Source organism: Pyrgilauda ruficollis, unplaced genomic scaffold, assembly GCF_017590135.1.
Source record: "Pyrgilauda ruficollis isolate IOZ18807 unplaced genomic scaffold, ASM1759013v1 scaffold11, whole genome shotgun sequence".
NCBI classification, from domain to species: domain Eukaryota; kingdom Metazoa; phylum Chordata; class Aves; order Passeriformes; family Passeridae; genus Pyrgilauda; species Pyrgilauda ruficollis.
The window spans coordinates 11,247,517-11,267,636 of NW_024509210.1; the positions used below are offsets into that span (position 1 = coordinate 11,247,517).

The following is a 20,120-nucleotide window of genomic DNA, read 5'->3' on the forward strand; positions in this document are numbered from 1 at the left end:
TGAATCCAAACAAATAAGGGGATGTATTTCTTTACATAACACAGTCTTTGTGACACTCCTTATCAAAAGACATGTATAATAAAATCCTGTTCTGGCCTATTCAGCACAAAGACAACATCTCTAGTTCACAAATCCCCAAAAAACATTTTGCTGGAGTGTTACATGGAGCTATTACTCCAGATTTGCTCTGGTTTTATCCTCTTTCCCAAGTTCCCACTGCTGTACGCTTGCAGACATCATGTTAGAGACAGATCTTTGATCTGCCTCAGTCTTGCTTTTACTCTTTCACTCTGTATTGCCACTCCAATATCATATAATTTCTACTACGTAAGCAGTGGATTTATTTATTAATAGTTATGTCTCCAAGAATCCTTTTTACAATTACAGTATAAAAACTGAATTCCTAAATCTATGTATCAGTATCTGAGAAACAAGTACAGAAATTCTTCCTTGGAAGAATAAATACAGCCTAGTTCTAAGGAATGGAGTCGAGGTCCATATTTATTGTTATTTAACAAACACACATTTTTCCACAGCCTAAAGGGGTAATTTTTCTTCAGAATTGTAGAATATAAACTCATTGTAGCACCTGAAAATGGAGCTAGGTTTGATATTCCTTACTACTAGTGATTATACATGAATAAGGGAATTCCCATCTTACTCTCAAATTCTGGGCTAAATTGGTGTATTGACACAGTAGACTAGAGAAGACATCCTCTTCTTAAATCAATATGAAATTACTGAAACACACACATATGCCTATTTACATATGTGCATACACATTCTTTGGGGAGCAACAGTTGGTACACTTTTAAATCCAGTCAAGACACCTGTATCCAGAAATTTAGGTTTTAATAATGTGTTTCACCTGTCTAATAAAATGCTCAGTCTTCCACTACCACGCAGCATAAAAGCATGAATGGTCTCAGTTACAAAAAGGTATTACCAGCTGTGATATTCATTAATCCCTACCAATAAATGCTAATTATTAATTTAGATTTTGTGGTTTCAAAAGACACAAAAAATCTGATTATTTTGGGCTTTCTGGCTCACCTGTTAAACCATTAGGGAATAAAATGTCCTCTTTTTTCCTAAACCCAATCTTGTTTTTGAAATTATCCTTTCTATTTGTGAATATAAATGGATAGGGAAGAGTGAAAGTATGTAATTGTGTGAAAAAGAGAGCACATGGTAATAAAACTCAGCTGCTGTTTCCCTGGGTCCAAGGTACTACTCTGGTGTGTATATATGCATAGGAAGCCTAGTTGATAAAAAAGGGCTAGTCAAGGTTTTCCTGTCTGGAAAGCCAAGCATGAAAGCTGTAAGCAAGGAAAAAAAAAACCCAAACATCTTTTCTTGCTTCTTAGAGAAGAACACATTACACTCAGGAACTTACAGAAGAGGAGCTGCAAACAAACTCACCATAAAATGTCAGCAGCATCAATAGTATTAAAGACTTCTATGTTATACTGATAGGCTTACAGGGTAACATCTTGACCTGTGATTGCAGCACAAGCTGACAAAGAAAACCTACTGACCTCTGTTTAGAGTCAGCTACATGCTTGAAGATCAGTCCTCTTTATTCCCCTCAAAAAGCATACCCCATTATGCTATTATGATCTAAGAATGGCTCTTAAAATCTTTCATTCCATATCCCGAATGTGATAAACCTTAAAGGAAGGGTTTTAAAAAATCTCCTAAAATACCTAAGATCTAACATATATTTAGAAAGTAAAAGGAGTTTCATAATTCACAAAACATATTATAATTTGTCAATATTTTAATTAAGATCAGGTTTTAGTTGTATTCAAACACAGACAATTTAAATTTTATGAAATTATGAAATTTATGAGCATATCTGCATACCACAAGAACAGTTGTACTGGGTGACACCAACACCCATAGAGCTCAGATAACATGTAGAGCAAATGCCTACTATTTCTTCAACAGCAAGAGCTTGGTAGGCAGGCTCCAAAATTTGGTAACATTGCAATTTTATTGTGACATATTAACTTAGCTACACTTCTCTGACTTTAATTTATGGACTAGATCAAACAACAATGATAACACACAAAGATCTACAGAACTGTTTCTGCATGCACATGTGCACTAACGAAGTTTTAAGATGACCCTCTCACTTTTTACCACATTTGCCTGGATTGCTAATAGATTTCCTGAAATATCTCAAGTAATATGTCCCAAAAAGTGAAGATTTAAGTGGTTAGTAAGCCCAACCTGAGCTAGCTTTAATGCTTGAATCCTTAGAAAAATCCATTTTCACTGCTATAGTCTAGCAAATGAGGTTATTACAAACATGCCCTTAAATAGAGGTGGTCCTGCAAACATCAGTGGGAAAAAAGAATGGAAAATTCTATGTTCACCCCTGAACACGCCAGATTTCATCATTCATAACTTGAAAAATGCTGAAGTGATTTTCTTTAAATTTGTATTGTTTTTCTTTCCTCTATTAAAGCTATAAAACAAGCCAAGTTTAAAGTTTGTAGCTTCAGCTGGTCTTGAATTATGCAAATATTTCAATATAAAAGCATTTTCCATTGCTGAACTGATTTTGCTCAGACTTTCTGAAGATTTCCTTTTGAGCCAAGACCAGTCATAAAATGTATTTGACTAAAAGTAGTTTGTTTAAAACTGTTATGAGCAACTCTGACAAACATTAGAGCACACATATAGATAGGACATATATGTTCCTACCAGAGCTTGTGATTTTTGGTACATTTCTTAAAAGCTCCAGCTGCTGAAATCTCGAGACTCCACATGTTCATTAACTTCCCCTGCTCTCTTTGCTTATGTATTTTTTGTAGTTATAGAAGAAAGTCTTGAAATGTGAAATATAGCCAATAAGCTTAGTCAAACCTCAAAACTCAGTCAAATCTGGAATTTCAGGCCTGCTAAGAGGGATATCATGGAACAAGGCTGTGATAGTGGGATCAGAGTCTTGATAGCCAAGTAATTCCCAGGACAGCTGAGGAGCATCCACACAAGAAATTAACCCAATAGTGTTCCTCAAATAAACCTTTTTTGAGCAGGTCCATAGATCCCATTTTCAGCTACCAGTCCCTTTCCCTAAGCATAATCCTCTGTGCTGAAAGGTTTTGCCACAGGTGTCTCTCACAGGCTGTTTTTTCCAAAAAAGTTTTATCAAAATTCAGTCATGTTGGGGATCAGTGATAGAGGAAATCACAATCTTTTTGTCTGTTCTCATTTTTAAGGTCACTCAGAATGTCCAGCATCTCCAAGTTTTTCAGTAAAAAGATAAAATTCAACATCACCAAAAATGCACCTCTGGCTAACCAGAGATGTTGCAGATATTCCCAGCCGTGGAATCATTCAAGGTCAGGCTGGACAGGGCTTTGAGCAACTTATTCCAGTTGAAGATGTCCTTTCTCATTGTGGGGTGCAGGTCTAGGTGACCTTTAAAGGTTCCTTCCAACCCAAACCATTCTACAATTCTATGACATGGAGATACACACCACAATCATTCCCTTGTGCTCAGTGGAGTCATATTACAAGGTGACAGTTAATTAAGTCAACACTTCATCTGCCACAGCTCCTGTATGCCAATCCTAAACACTTTTTTCCTTCCCTCTAAAACACACTGATCACACTCAGCTTGAATTTGAGCTTGCCTCTTCCTTGCAGTGACAGAGAACAGGAAGGAAGGGGAGAGAAAAGGGGCCTTGGGGCTGGAGTACTGTGATGGAGCAGATATGAACAGACAGTAGAAAGACCCAATGCACTCCAGGATAAAGACAGAGAAAGTTTTCCTCTGAAAACACAAATAATTCTGACAGCCAAAGAAAGTGGACTGACAAATGGGAATGGCTTAGATTGAGACTGCTGATGCAGTTTTTGCTTCTTACTGCTTCATTGATCTGCTCCAGCTGCATGGACCTCTAAGCTGTCTGTCAATCCATACCTGACTTCCTACAGCTTGTGGTCTGTTTGAGGTAAGCCACCAGTATTCTTGGTTGACATTAAAACAATGTTGTATAAACTGCAGCAATTCATAAGACGACAAAATCTTTGCAGTATGGCTAAGCCAGATTTTTGGAGGAAGGTGTTTTTTCAGCTGTCTTTGTCTAAGCTCTCTCTTATGCAAGAATTATATTCTCCAATCTGTTTGGTCAATCTTTTCTTTTGGAAATGTGCTCAGAAGCTGTGCCCTTCTGCCCTATGCTCCGCTCCTAAAATACCTGTTGATACTTCCATTCTCTGGAATGCCCAGGAGTCAAGAATTGTTGCCACTGTCCTCTCCACATGTAGTGATCAGCTGTATCTGAACTTCTTCATATCACACACACCTCTACCGTGCCCTAGAAAGTCCAGGTCAAATTTTCAGCATGTATCATTCTGTGCCCCTTCATGAATGGCCTGGCAATCTGCAACAACCCCTTTTATCCATCTTATTTCCTCTCCTTCCAGACAGAACTGTATCCAAGTATATCCCCTCATTATTTCCATAACCTGATCCTCATTTGACCTACACATAACTCTTCAAAGAGATGCACCCTCCTCTCGCAAGCCAACCCTGCCATTGCTGCATTGGCTTGGAACATCCTTAACAGAGCCTTTGACAGAGCAAACAGAGCTCTGTTACAGATGTCCTCACAGCCTCCATGCTGCCTGCCTGTCTCATTTTGCCATGCACGGGGGCAGGGGGAAAGGGAAGGAGGATGGGGGTGGCCATCTGGCTGTGACTCTTCACAGAGCACAGCCTGATCCAAGCCAGGCACGGTTGGCCCTCCTGGCTGCCAGGGCACTGCTGACTCATATCCACCTTGCCATTGGCCAGGACCTTCAGGTCCCTTTCCACAGGGCTCCTCTCCAGCCTCTCCTTCCCCAGTCTGTACACACAGCCAGGGTTGCCCCATCCCGGGTGCAGAATCCTGCACTTGCCCTCGTTAAACTTCATACAGTTGGTGATTGCCCATTTCTCTAATTTGTCAAGGTCTCTCTGCAATCTGTCAAGGTCTCTGCATAAATATGCTGTTCAACATAACAAACATGTTGTTCTTATTATTGTTAACCTGGACAAAATATAAAGCAGAAGGTATGAACAAGCATACCCAAATCCATAGCTGACTTTGCAAATACTACTATAATCTAGGCACAAGCTCTTTGAGACTTTACTCTTCCCTCAGAAAGGCAAGATAAACAAGTACACACAGCCTGCTTTTTCAAAAACTGTACTCCCATGCATTAGAAAAAAGATAATAATTTTATACTGGTGACTCCTAAATGTAGTAATTCTTTCAAAGATCATATAGAAACTTTTATACATTCCACAGCAGGTTTTAAGTGTAGACCTAGTTAGTTCTGAAATAAGTGCATTAGGAGCACTCTATGCCATTCTGTGGTATAGAATATCACGTGCTAAACTAAGGGACACATTTTCCTTCTTTCGTTATTATTTTAATGTGAGAAGGTGGGAAAAAGATGGTCCACAACAAAGGAAAAGGGGGAAAACAATAACAAATTGGTATCTCTTTCGAGAATTGCCCCACAGGCCAAACATTTTTATGTTCTTAATCATTATTAAATGACTTAACATGACACACAGAGCCTGGCGAATGATTGCATCCTGACACAAGAACGAATTACAAATGAAATGAAAGATCAAGCTGTATTAGAGGACTGCCTCTGGGAAATGAAAATCTTTAATTCTCTTTTATTATTGACATTTATTTGGCTGCCATGAATAACAACATAGCAAAGAGATTCAGCTATGCTTATGCACTGAATAGCTTATCCCACGGCTCAAAACTGCCTTAACATTTATCATGTTTGCTTTTGTAGCTGACACCATTGCATACAGTCTCTATCCATCTCACATTTATCATGCATATAAAGTGCATTCTCTAATTTAAGTTCATTTCATAGCGAACAAACAGCTAAGATTAGCAAGTGTCAGTCCTCAAATAAGCTCCCGGTTGTAAAAATATCAAAGAAAGGATTAATGGATTTGTTAACAACTCCAGTTTGAAGAATAAAAAAAGTACTCTGTGAAAATTAAATAAGAGCACAGGAGGGTTACACATAAGATTTAGGTTTACCACATTATTACTAGCTCATGTATAAAAACATTTTTATGCTGCTATTTTTCAGTCAAGTGTACAATACTCAAGTGGAGTGCCTCCACATGGGCCATTCACATCAGGCAGGAACTTTCTGGAAGGAACACTTCCATCATCATCAGTGCAATACACACACCCAACTCTCGGTAACTGGTACCTATTTCCTTTAAAACAGTTTGTAGCTAACAAAATAGGGGAAGGAGCAAACTGTTGAGGAAATAATTCAAACTGCTGCTAGGAATGATCTTTACAGCAGTGACATACCTGCTTAGTGCATAGCCCTGAAGCCACAGTCTGAAGCCAGTTCTGATTTCGAGGCAAATATTGTATGAGTAAGGACCAGTCCCCCAGGTGCAAAGCTTCCTCTACTTCACTTGATTTCCAAAGGAGGAATTCAGCCCAGCCTAATAACTCACCTTGTGAAGGAATGAGCTACTAAAATGGCTCACCACAGCACATGTTTTTAATAGCTTTATTTAGTCTAGAAGCAGAGGTGGACAGAATTAAAGAGACTGTCAAAAGGTAGGCAGTCATGTTTATAATGCTTAAATCTGTGCATCGTACATCATCAATTTAGACAGCAGAAACTGCTTGCATCCCTGCTAGAACACCTTTTTCCCACGTACTCTTTTGAGAATTGAAGAGCAGACGGCTGAGAAAAGCTAAAGTGAGACTTTCTGCTCAAAGCAAAAAGAGCCTGGAAATTCACTTAGTACTGGATTTCACTTCCTCCTCTTTGCAAATGTTTAAATATACTACACTGTTGCACAGCTGTTCTCAGCAGGCACAGTGTATTCTTGTTTGCAGCAAAGATGGCTATACAGATAAAATCTCAAGTCATAAAAATCTGAGTAAAACCAACTGCATCAATATTTTAAATCTATGTTATAAAAATGTTCAGAACTAAATTCTCAGGCATTCTTGTGAAATAATAGCTTCTTAAATTCAGACTCTTGAAACAATTAAAAGCATAAAAGACAAGAAACACGGAGTAACATCAAAAGGCAAATGCTCTGACTCCCATTTGAAAACTGTAAAACCTCAACTTGTACTTGATTAGCTGGAATATTTACTGTGAGTGACAATGAAGATTTGAAAAGCATACCTGTAGCCAATACAGTGTCATCTTTGCCTTGGGTGAAGACAACAATTCGCTGCCTTTTAGTGTTCACCTTCGGCAGGGCTTGTGTCTTCCGGGCTATCTCTTTAATGTCTTCAGTCTATTAAGAGAGAGAAAGAAAATTCTTGTTACAGCATACTGGAGTGGTGGGAACTTTATTAGCAGATCAAAGATTTATTTTCTTACACCTAGGTATAAAATAGACTTTACTGTCAGTAGAGGAAGATTTTTAAAAGGAAAAAGGGCATTCTCCTAAGGGCTTATGTAGTACTATGACACTATTGTTTTTAATCTTGATAATGATAGTTCAGCTATTCCAACCACTGCAAAGCTAACAAAGGAATTACAGAGCATTTCTTAATGAGCAATTAGTGGGTTTCTTTGCTGCTGACTGGATTCTAACCACACCTATTATAAAATTAAAAATAAAATTGGTAAGAGAGTACTTTGGATAAACTCCGAGCCTGGTTTTCATCCAATTTAGCCAGGTTTCATACTATTGTGACACCTCTGACTTCAGCATGTTTACAAATACTTTCTCTAACCTCCCTACAGTAACTGATCCCATCAAGCAAACTGTACACTGTACCCCTGAGAGGGTGTGCAGCCCAGCTCCCACTTGCCGGTTGCACAATTGAGATGCAGGCAAGCAAAAGGCAAAAGGTATATTCAGTGGGCCACAGAACATAACCAATTTCCTGAAGGAAGGCTCACCTGCAAAAGTTTCAGAAATCTTTGTTTTAAAAGGACATGGTACTTTACTCTGCATGTAGCTAGGAACAGAGAACCTGGAAGACTGAACCAAACCTCTCATTCATCCAGTGTCTTACACATCAACAATTATGGAATGTTTCAATTAATGCAGTAAACTCTAACAACACCACTTGTCACTAGAATATTGTAATTTCAATTCTCACCATTGCCCTACGGTCTGAAACAAAAGGGTTTCAATTTCTAATTGACTTAGTTTTCAAGCTAATCTATAATAGGTATTTGTGTTATTTGTATTAACAAACCCTTTTATAATGCTATATGGGAAACTTTTGTTCTCAGATTTCTAACTCAAGTCAGTAAATTCTACAAATTAACTTTGGTGTAATCTATTTCTTGCCATAATTGGTAGATATAGTTTTTTCTTTTATTTTTCTAACATTAGGAAACACTGCAATTATTCTCTGTGCTATTTACTGTGTCCCACTTCGTTCACCTCTGTGTTAAATAACACTGTCTTTTTTCCCGAGTTTCTTCTTTGTACAAGGAACTGTAGTGAAACATAGCAATGGCCTAGCCTTGAATATATGAAAACATAATAATAATTTCTGCATTGCTTTGTGTACTGTTTGTTATGAATCCAAACTCACTTCTTAACACAATTACTATTACAGACAGAGAATATGCCTGGGTTAATATATTTACCAGCACCCCTTTATGTGAAAATACCTACCTTTTCTGCAACACTTTCAGCCTCCCTCGAATTTCTTCCCTAACTTGGGTAGTCAGTGAACCCATTGATTTATATACATTTGGCAAACATGAAAATTGCTTCCTTTTATTTCTGAGTCTCTTCACCTATTTTTAAAATTCTCTCCTGTTTTTCATTTCCATATATGATACTCTTACTTGTGTTACTTCTTCCCTCCTCCTGCTTACACAGATAATAAAGCTTTCAGAAGGCAATGTCTGCTACCAGAGATGAGAAGAACTGAGGACAGTAACAGGGGCCATCTTACCACTAATTCTCAGAAGGCAAGGAGTCTCTTAAAGATGCCAGAGAAAAAATTTGAAATTGTTGCTCTTCTGTTTTGAAATGTTTTTTTTTAAGAGGGTTATGAACAGCAGGTATCAGCTGGTGGCACAAGCTGTTCAATATGGGATGGATGGAGAATGCAGCCCCCAGCCTGGTAATTCACAGGCTTGCCCAAGCCTTGCCACAGGAGGTTAACCTCAATTCTGAACTACTTCAGGCCTTGGTAATTAAGAGATCCACAAACTTGAAATTGTAATAAAGCATCATGAAGATCAAAGGAAACAGGGGAGAGATGTTCAGTTTTTGCTAAGTAGGAAGTGGCTACTAGTGACTTTATTAGGCACATTTTCAGTGGAGTAAAGCAGGCACAGAAATCAAAGAGCTTGAATATATTTGTACAATGTATTTACAGGCACGATGAATTTTAAAAGGAAAATTATGAAGTTATAATAGGAGAAAATGGCATGATCAAGAGATTATTTCTTCATCTTAAGGAAGAATAAAGATTAACTTAGATGAAGAAAAGAGGACCCCAAGGAAAGAGATTAGTGAAGAGTGACGGCAAGGATGAAATAATGTAGACAGGAAAAAAAGTAAAAAGCACATATGTTTGCAGGAAGAATTAAATATATAATAAGCATGTAACAGTAGAAGGAAAGTATTTAGGACAAAAAGGTAATTTTTTTAAAAAAGCAGAAATTTCAAGACAGAGAGGTTTGGACACTTCTGATTTTGCAGACTTTAGAAATAATTGAACACTCTCTTCTGTGGAAAGTAACTTGACTATTTTTCGCCAAAATTACTTCCCATACTAATTTTTTTCAAAGGAAGAGAATAAAATAGAGCTTCATGTGAGTGTTGAGGTGGCTTTAACTTTTGCACAGTTTTTTTTTTTTTTTGAAGGTACAACTGTGACATTTTACAGTACGTGAATATTTAGCTGAAGACTGCAGAGGTACTACCGGCTCTTATTTCGTTGCCAGGCAAGCATCATCAAATGTTGCCATCTCTGATTTCTGTTCAGAATAAATAGCCAAAATGTACAATATTTGTTTTGCAGTGATTTTTTCCTGCCCATTTACTGAATCTTTCTTACACATCCTGGGCCTAAGGACATGGTGAATGAAAAGAACTGCACTGGTTTGTGGTCCTAAAGCCTCTACACGCTCCCCAAATTCACAGGATACTCCCACATACCCACTTACAAACTTGAATCTGATTTAACAAAGCTGACATACAAATCTCACTAAAGCATGATTTGCGTGTTGATGCTGCACCTGAAAACCTGGCAGGTGGCATTCATGGCAGCAGGTAAGTGGGATATCTGCACGTGAAGGAAGCATGCCAGATAGGCCAGATCAGACACAGGCATGCACCAAACTGCATCCAGTCAGAACCACTATCAACCTGTGTCTTCTGATTCCTGCCTCCCAACAGACCCCCAGTAGCTGGGACTGCCATAGCCCTGACCTAAACAGGCATAAATCCTTCCACAACAGTGCACTTGTGCAGTGTACCTCATTAACTTAAAGACCTAAAGCTGGTCCAGGGTAACAAAACTCTCTCTAACATGGTTCCCCAATGAATATGGACTTAGAGGAGACCTCTAACAAGAAAAGTTATTTTGCATGGCAGCTGCTACTAACCCCTTAGATATTTACTGTCCCGTTCATTTCAGTTTACTTCTTGGGTAGACAGACAGAACTGAACCCCAAATTTTATGTTTAAAGTAGTATTTTGTTTTTCTAGTTTCTACATAGAAGAAACAGGAAGTTACTTTTTTGTAAAAGCAAAACCTCATAAGCCTTTGTTATTTGAAAATTACTAGACATGTCATTAAAACATACAGTGTGTATATATACATCTATATATACACACACACTGTATATATATCAAGTTTAAAAATGCCTTAGAACATGAAATTCACAAAAAAAACCCCAACCCCACAGTGATGCTCAGGAAGAGACAACATCAGAAGTAATGTCCTATTTTTAATTATTACAGATAAGTGCTGGTCAGAGGGTAAAGTGAAGGAAATAATGGTCTTCAAATATTGTGACTGATTTTACAAAAATACTTTGTATTTCAGCAAAATACAATGGAAAACTAACTGTAGGAACGGTGCAGCATAAAAATTAAAATTCCTTTGAATGGAATTTCCCTTACAAATGAAAAGACCAGATTTGTGTCACGGAGGTGTTGTCTCTGACCTATAACAAGATTTCATTTCTTCAGAAAAGGTGTCTATTTTACTGAAGTTCTCTTAATTGTAACTTCTCTTTTTTTTTCAAAATCTGTTTCAGATACATTGAACTAATTTCATGTGTAAAAGATGAACTTAGTATACAAAACTGTTGGAATTGAGGTAGAACAAAAAACCGTAAACAAACAACTAAACAAAAGATGCAAGTCACCAACTGATTTTCTATGCTAAAAGATTTTTGATTAAAAAATAAAAGTCTTTCCAGGTGGCAATTCAAATGCAGCCACCAGCAACTTTTAATCACTTCTATGAAAAACATCCTCTTGATTTTTGCCCTGGTCAATCAAGTTCCTTCCTTTAATTTGCCATGCTTTACCAGTTTTCTATTCTCAATATAAAAATCAAGCTTTTGAGGGTTGCTGGGAATTTTTCTTGGTTTTAATTGAAAGGCTAATTGAAGCTCTTCAAGTTTTTCATAAGATGCTTTATTATCAGTGTGATTTTTTTTTTTTTTTTGCCTCCACAGCACAATAGGAAAACAAAACTGTGGACACTATCAAGTTTTACTCATCTCTGTCAGCAAACTTGACATGTGAGTCGTTGCCAAGCAAGGGAGTAATAAGAGATAAGATCATAATCATTGTGCACTTTACTGATATGCTGTAATCAAATGTGGCAGATTTAGGATGTTCAGGACGAACTGTGCTAAAATCTCTAAGCATGCACTAATGGAAAGGTTAATATGATGGTAGTTAGCAGACACCAGCAAAAGCAGTTTGTCACTAGAGCTGAATTTAAACCAGGCACATTCAAAGTCTTTAGCTCAAGGGGGCAATAAAAATATGGAATGGGTAGACTTAATACACTACTTCCTTTCTTTTTATTGTCTAGCTACCAGAGGGTACCAGTAATTTCTTATGCTTCATATTTTGGAGGCATCTGTGAAGTTCATTCATTAGCATAAACTCGAAGTGTATTTTTATGCCTAACAATACAGATTATAAAAATGAAAATTGACAGTGATAAAAAGTCTTGATTTCTACAAAGCAGCCACGTGAATTTGGGAAACATGAAATGAAATGGGACAGCCCACAGCTTTAATAGCTAAAACAGTGATGGCATTGATGTACCTGCTGGTGTATGGTTCTAAAGAAATCTAAATTGTAGAACAAAAGCTGTCAGTCTTTCCCTCTTTTTTTCTATGCAACCAATCACACACAGAAGTGGCACACTCTGTCAGCGGTGTGGTTTGAATTGCGCGGCTTCCATTATTTATGCAAAATGGGTGTTGAGCAGTCAAACTCCTTTCTATTCTTTTACACTGCAAACAAATCAATTAAGGTGGCTCTTATTCCAGTGAAAAAGCAACATGTAAAAGGATTTATGTGTGTTTGGTTCTGCAATTTAGATTTCAGTAAGATCACTTACTATCTGCAAAATTAGCACAAGCCTTGTCACATTAATTATAGTATTTAAAAACTGCTTGTTTGAATTGGTTAGAGACCAATAGCTGATAGTTCTCCAGATTAAGCTGTCTGAATGTAGCCAATGGGAGGTACTAGTCAAATAAATATCTTAAGAAGAGGAAATCAGAAGCTCCGAAAATCACTGTAAAATCAACAGTATTTACTTTAAGAAAGTAGAGGATCAGACATTTTTAGAGCTCAGATGCAAAACAACGACTCGGGTATGTTTTGAAACAATTTCCACATTACCTTTTTTAAAAAGCAGCTGTTTGTAGAAGCATGGTTTACATTAATCAGTACCTAACAATTTTATATACAACCTTTCTAAAATTCATTTGCATAATGATAATCCGCATATGGCAGGGTTTAAGTTATTTAAGCGGTGTTATATTTCACTATTTAGTGTTGCTTCACCACTGCTTTAGCAGTGAATCCTTCTGGAGTGTAATGCAGCTAATGAGGTAGCTTTTTAACCGAACAAACTGACAGGTCCCATATCTGCAGAGGCAGCTTGAAACCGTGCCCAACCTCTCGGCTTCCCAAGAGGCTTTTCAAAATTCAATAAATAACATCTGTAGGCGATGTTGGGTGCAGACCTAGCAGAGTGCGTCATAACACTGAGCTGGCAGAACAAAGAAACCATGACGACTGCCAAGTTTCCATGGCAACCGCTGCGAGGCTTGGAGAGTATAATAGCACATCAATCATTGTCCAAAAGAACTTCATTATCAGCAAGAAAAAAACCTTTAGGATCTGTTTAGTGTGCAATTGTGGGTTAACTCACCTCAAAGCCTTGCTCTCTAGCAAAAGTGGCAGCTTCCTGAAATAATAAAAAAAGAACAGTTAATTATAAAGTGCTAGATAATGAAGAAATAACACATTTTGAAACTCATTCAGCCAGTTTTCCTTTTACACGATTATCTCAATATAGCCATATACAGTTGTGCAATTCTGCTAGTCGCACCAAAAGCTTCTCTCTCTTCCCTCAAGCCCAACAACAGTAAAATGTCAACACATTTCACAAGTTCAAATAAAGAAGGTACAATATGTTTTTTTCCAAGCAAGGAAAGCTACTTCTGCAGATAGGACTTGAACTAGGAAACATCCCACAGACATATTTTTAATTGAAATTGTATCATATCTCCATTTATGAATGGCACTTCGTGGGATACATACTATCAAGCCATTTAAAAAAAATCATTTGTCATCTACAGTGCATTAAAAAATCAGGATCACTAAATGTGTTCAGACCCTTGTGGTAGAATCAGACGAACATTTAAAAATATTCTGATGTCTTAATCACTGCTTTAAGCAATTTAACAATGTTCTTTTCCTGAAAGAACAGAGGAAACATCATGGTATCACTATGTGCTCATGTCTTATTTATATTAATTGGTGCAACTAAAAATCTGTTTTGAAATAAAAGCAAGGGAATGGAAGACAATAGCAATGTTTTTCCTTTACTTACTTTCTATCTTAACATTGGAAATATTGCAGAAAACCCTTGAAGTCCTTATGTTTTAACTTGCATTCCTCCAGATTATCTTTGCCAAGTAATACTAATAGAGGGATAAACTTGAGCCAAAATGGTGAATTGATCTAACTAAACAGAAATAACTACTGTACCAAACCAAGCCAGTGTGCCTACGAGAGGTTTTAGTGCTTCAGAAAACACATAGTTGTGGACCTACATGATCTGTCAATTTGGGGGCAATAGAAGAATTTGAAGTGGGTAGAATTGATTATAACAACAGTAAGTTGAGGTTAATAAAATGTGATAAGCTGAAAAGCACAACTCCTCAGGCTGCTTCACTGCAGAAACATAAGGCTGACCGGGTTACCCTTAGCTGATGTTGACAGAAAAACTGAATCATGGTCCTGACAATTGGGTGCGGGCAAGGTTAGCCACTTTGACAATTTACTTACAATTGAATCCCTTCTTGTACATCACACAGTCAATGACATTTGCTAGCCTGGCTGTCAAGAAGGAGTGTAGGGTTCAAAGATATCATGCAGTGTTTTCCTAAACCAGCATGTGATTAACAAAGCCTATGCTCGTATGAAAAAAGGAGCCTTGCAAGCTTCCACTCTGTAGTGATGCACTTACAAAGAACTGCAACACAATCAAGAAAGCCTCAAATGGGACCGTAACACAGAAAAAAAAAATTAAATAAGAAGAATAAGGGAGCGATAAGGGGGAAGAGAATAAGAAAATTGACTGAAAATTATGTCTTGTAGCCAAATAATTTCTTTAACCTCAGGTTTTTGGTCATGCAATTGAAGTCGGAAGTTACACTGATCTGTCCTAAGGGATTTCTTTAAAATCCCAATACAGCAGGACATTAACATCTGTGTTAAACTATTGTCTGGCCAGGAAATTGGACACCGGTACAAGAAATAAAAACTGTTCCAGTGAAGTGGTGCTTTCTTGTGTGGGAGACTTTGGGAGAATTCATCTTAATTTTCTGTACTAGGGCACCCATGCATAGCACATGTGTTTTGGAAGACCTGGCCCTTCCACAAGAAAGGATAAATGATTGCAGATTTGTTAAAAAGTATCTCATCTTCAGATTCTCCTGTAAGAGCGTCATCTTTTAGCCTGGTCTGCTGCCCAGCTACATGAATAATGGCAGCTAGCATAAAATCATAGATTTTCCTGCAGTTGACCTCTAATCTAAGGGTGCCTGAGCACGCCAAACAACAGCAATCTTAATTTTCTTCTCTCCTATCAACTGAACCTCAGAATGACTCCTGAGCAGTTTATTTCAGTAAGGATTGTGCCTACAGTCCTCTAAAAATCAGCCTCTCTCAGAACGAGATCCCTTTAAGAATTAAGGCCTTTCCAGTTAAAAAAATTAATAAAGCTCAAAACACACATTTGGACTGTAGAGTTTAGTGCTTGTGAAACACTGAGAAATGTGAGGCAGGCTCTGATTGCCAGGGACAGTTCAAAGTAAATTAACCAGATAAAAGCGATGAGAACCTTTTAGTATCTATTCACAATAACAGTGAGAACAGGAAACAAGCAGAACCCATCTGTGCAGCCCTAGGGCACCTCATACTGAGCTTCATGGCTCTAATAAAGTAGTCAGGTTAAAGTCTAAGTGGATGTAACATGTGGAGACTGCTTGGGTTACAGCGGCCAGCCGGGGCGTTCCCTGGTGCAGGTGATAATCAGTATGATAATCACTATATTTACAGGCTTTCCATTTTATATCTGACATTGAAAATCTCGAAGAAGGAGGGATTAAGGAAATAAACAACCCACACAGAAGCTTTACCTCTCCCCAGAGAATGCAGCATTTTCATTCATGCGTGACATGCGACAACAGCAGAGCAAAACAGCGACAGAACAGAATTTTCTTAGGAGGCTTCATTTCACATCAGGAGTTCTTTCAGTTTTGATAAACTTTACACATTATTCATTCATTACTTCACCTCAGCATTTTCAGAGCTGTTTTCTGTTACTGCCTACAGAACATTTAATAAAACCCTCTCCCCACCTTATCACTGTTTCATACTAAATGTATTAAAAACTCACACTCCTTTTTCTATACAACCTTTTTACTAACGGTGACAGCAAATTTATTGTTGCACCTCCTAAAGTAGAAATGAGATTTGTTTTTAGTTGTGAAATATCATTTGGCTCATGTTCTTTGGGGAAAAAAAATCCTAAGTACACTTATGCTGACAAAACCTGTGCGCAATGCTACTTAATGGGAGTAACACAATGTCACCAAAGTTAACACACACCCTCTCTTTGCACAATAGTGAGCAGTTTACACAGGAAAGTGAGATTAATTAAGGAGATAACAATAAAAAAGACAACTTCCGTTAGTGCTGGCCTTGCTGTTATGTTAGAATTTGCTTGCTAGCTGAAAACTATTTACATTCTTGAATGTATTTTACTGCTGTTGGAGTGCCAGCTGAAAACTACTTCCATTCTTGCGTGTATTTTATTGCTGTCTGAGCCCCAGCACTAAGTAAAAGGAACTGTTTACAATCTACACAGAAGCTAATTTTAACAAGACTTGTTAAAATCCTGAGCCCTTTTATCAGAGGCAGTACAAACTATTTGTTTATAAGTAAACAGAAACATACCCTCCAAACACAGAACCCATCAGCCTCTGCAAACCTAGGAGTAACATATAATCCTATGTTAGCCCCCTGCGTTAGAATACTTTTATGATTATAGAGTTAAAATGGCTCAACTTCAGTAATTGCATGTTCAGTTTGCCATGAGACACAGAAGGCCCACCATATATTGAATATTCTTGACACATCCAAATTTCTTTTTGTTGGTACCAAGGTTTTATGATTACTTGATCAAATTACAGCCAAAATGGTAACAACATGCATAGTGGGTTAAAATTAATTCATGTAGGCCAACATAAAACTCACACAATTGCACTGAGCAGCATTTGAAACCATGTATTGCCAAAATTAGCTGACAAAGGCTGTTTCAAAAACACCAGCAACATTATTATCTACAATATGCATTTTAACCTTTGTATGGAAAAAAAAAAGAGCACTGAAAACTAAATTTGCATTTCATTGCCGAAATCAACATTATCTCATAAAGAAATGATAAAACAGCAGGACAGCAATGATACCCTTGCACACTGAATGCATTTCCCATAATTGCACAAAAGAGCAAATGCAGGGGACGCTGAAGATAATCCCTCCCCTGCCATCCTTCTTGGTAGGGAAAACATCTCACAGAGTAACCTCAACTCACATATTACAGTATACCCCCTGGATTTACTGTTTTTAATTGGGAGATGACAGGTTTTGAAGGAGTTCCTACTTCATTAACTGTAAACTTCCTGACTTGCCCAAAATATACCCTATTCACATTTGCAGGAATATCATCCTCTTTTCTCTGCACAGCAAGTCTGTGACGCAGAGTGTTCAGCCCAGCCCATGAATCAATACAACCTGCACACACACAGAGCATGTGGAACTGCAGAGGAAGGTCCTTGCAGCCCAGTGCAGAGCAGAGTGCATAATAACAAAAAGAAATAAAAAAGCAAACTCACTCAATGAGAATCAATAAATGACCATGAGGACCATATACTTTGTGTCAGCATTTGATGAGACAATTCCTACTGGCAACAATCATGTTTGAATAGTACTTCCAACTATAACTTATAAGTTTCGCTAGACTACTAAAATCTTCTAAAAATTACTCTTAAACATTTTCTTCCTTTCTTACATTTCAGAAGTATGGATTGTTAGTTTTCTTCTATTTACATTGTTTCCTTAAACACACTGAATGCTATGATTTTCTCGCTCAGGTAATTCCCATTTTTTCAGTATAATCATTTACTACCATTCCTCCCACTTCTGAATTCATCTCCAGTCCTGGTGTAAAGTTGTGTTCTTTGCATCCTCCCTTGCTTTCCTGCAGATTGTACTGCTTGTGACAACAAAGTTACTTTCACAAATCTAACATTAAAACCCTGTTATCTAAAAGCAATGGGTGACAATTGAAATAAACAAAGATCTAGGAAAGATTTTTGTAGAAGTGATGCCCACTGATATTGACAACTTCATTCTGTAGAAGACAGACTCCAATAATCAAGGTGGGCTTAGATTGATAATCTCCTTTCTTTGAGGTAGATGCTGAAGATTCATATTTCTGAAACAGACATTTTTATACATGATTTCCTAAAGGACAGCAGACTTGTAAAACAAAAAATCAAAAGCAAACAAAAAAAAAATAATGTATTATTTGTCTCTCTGCACTACAGAGATGTGTGTCTTTACTGTAATGTAATTACTAAGACTTGTAGTTCACCTTTCCTTAAGCAGGCACATTTGTCCTTTGATCTGTCTGTCCCTTCTATCATCTTTCCCCCTCCCTAATAAAGAGCTTTCTTATACAATTCTGTAGTTTTAGAGCTATACCCTTGTTTTATAAATGTCATAGGTACTGAGAACCTTTGATTTCACTGGCATCTGTTGTGTCCTGTAAATCTGAGTACGAGCCAAAAAAAAGATACGCTCTTTTGTTAAAATCTCCCTTCTTATTTTCTTGGAAGATAAGCAATGAAGAATGAATTACCATGTGCCCTCCTTTTGGTATTTACTTCCTAAAAAAACTTGTCACAGTGCAGGAGATCAACTAGTTTTCAAAGAGACCTAGTGAGCTGTGCCATGCCTTATTTTGTACTCTTCCAGCTTCAGGCCAGTTTATACTAAATATGACCCTGCAAATGGGGCTTAAGGCACAGAGGGGACAATGGATTTTCAATTGCTGCCTTGGAATTATAACAAAGATAAATACATAAATACATCCACTAACTTCACGGCAGAGTTGGTGGGGTGCTCTTCTATCAAATCATCAGCTATTTAATATAGCCCATGAATGTGCAGCAATGTGACCTGTCTTTATACCACTTTTTCCTGTATACGATTCACAAAGTCAAACTAAGGTAAATCTGATTTTCTTCCCTGCCCCAATTTTAGGAAAGTAATAGATTCATGTACATACACACACACAGAGATATTGCAGCAAATCTACAGCTCTTAACATGGTGAGTTAACAGCATACAAGAACTACAAGTACTTTCATGCGATGCAAATAGGGGTGATGTCAAAGCTGTGGTAATGATAATCATGACCTCCCTAGGGAATTAGAGGTAGATTCCACTAAAGACTCTGCTGATCAGTTGAAAACATGATTTCAACAAGTGGCTGCTATTATTCTGCTACTTAAAATGAATGGATGAAAAGTCTACAGGACACAGCTCCAGCTGGATCACTAACCTTTAGTGCCAACAGTACATTTATTGTAGTTAGTGGTAAGATAGATGTGTTCATCTTCAGTCAGTGCTAAAGAGCTATCAGTGGTTACTCAAAACACTGTAGATAGTCCTATCCAGCCTGTTATGTCATCGTAGTTGGATTTAGACAGGCATTACTTTAAGGTCAACTATTTCTACATTTCACTGTGTAAAGGCAGTACAACCTCATATGCCTTTATTAAAAAATGGCCATTTATGAAGGCATTAAGGGCTCAAAGGTAAATGTCATTTCATGCTTTTCCTTTTTTTTTTTTCCTTTTCCTCAGAGACAGTTGCTTTAATATGGGTCAATAATAAGAGTTTGAGAAGAGAAGACAAAAGAACCACCCAGTATCTTCTGAAACACATGGTGAAAATCTGCTACAGCTGAGAAAGTTTGCGATACACATGGGAATGTGCTACACGGATGTAATGCTTCAATATGATTTTTGTTTGACAACACAGAGGTCTAATCCTTGATTCAGTCATTAGTGTAAATCTGTTCATATTTCAGGGAAGATCAGTGAAAATGGTCAGAGAATGGACAGACTCCGCACACAGCTTGAGAATCAACACTGAGAACCAGCAAGTATCCACCCCTCCCTGGTTATTACTGGAAAAAACACAGCTGGCATCAATTGGATGGGCAGATTAACATAAAGGAACACTGAGGGGTTTTTTACCCCACTTTCCTTTTCTTA

At 37.6% G+C, this 20,120-nt stretch overlaps 1 protein-coding gene across 2 annotated transcripts in view; it reads right to left on the bottom strand.

Moving 5' to 3' along the window:
- The window catches only part of ADK (adenosine kinase), a 272,423-nt gene that overhangs the window by 33,336 nt on the left and 218,967 nt on the right, over positions 1-20,120 (bottom strand). For both annotated transcript variants that reach the window (XM_041473499.1, XM_041473508.1), the window contains exons 8-9: positions 13,416-13,451; positions 7,201-7,315 (exon numbers count right to left, since the gene is read on the bottom strand). In XM_041473499.1, coding sequence (XP_041329433.1) covers positions 7,201-7,315; positions 13,416-13,451 — 151 coding nt within the window. The remainder of the gene's footprint in view (positions 1-7,200; positions 7,316-13,415; positions 13,452-20,120) is intronic.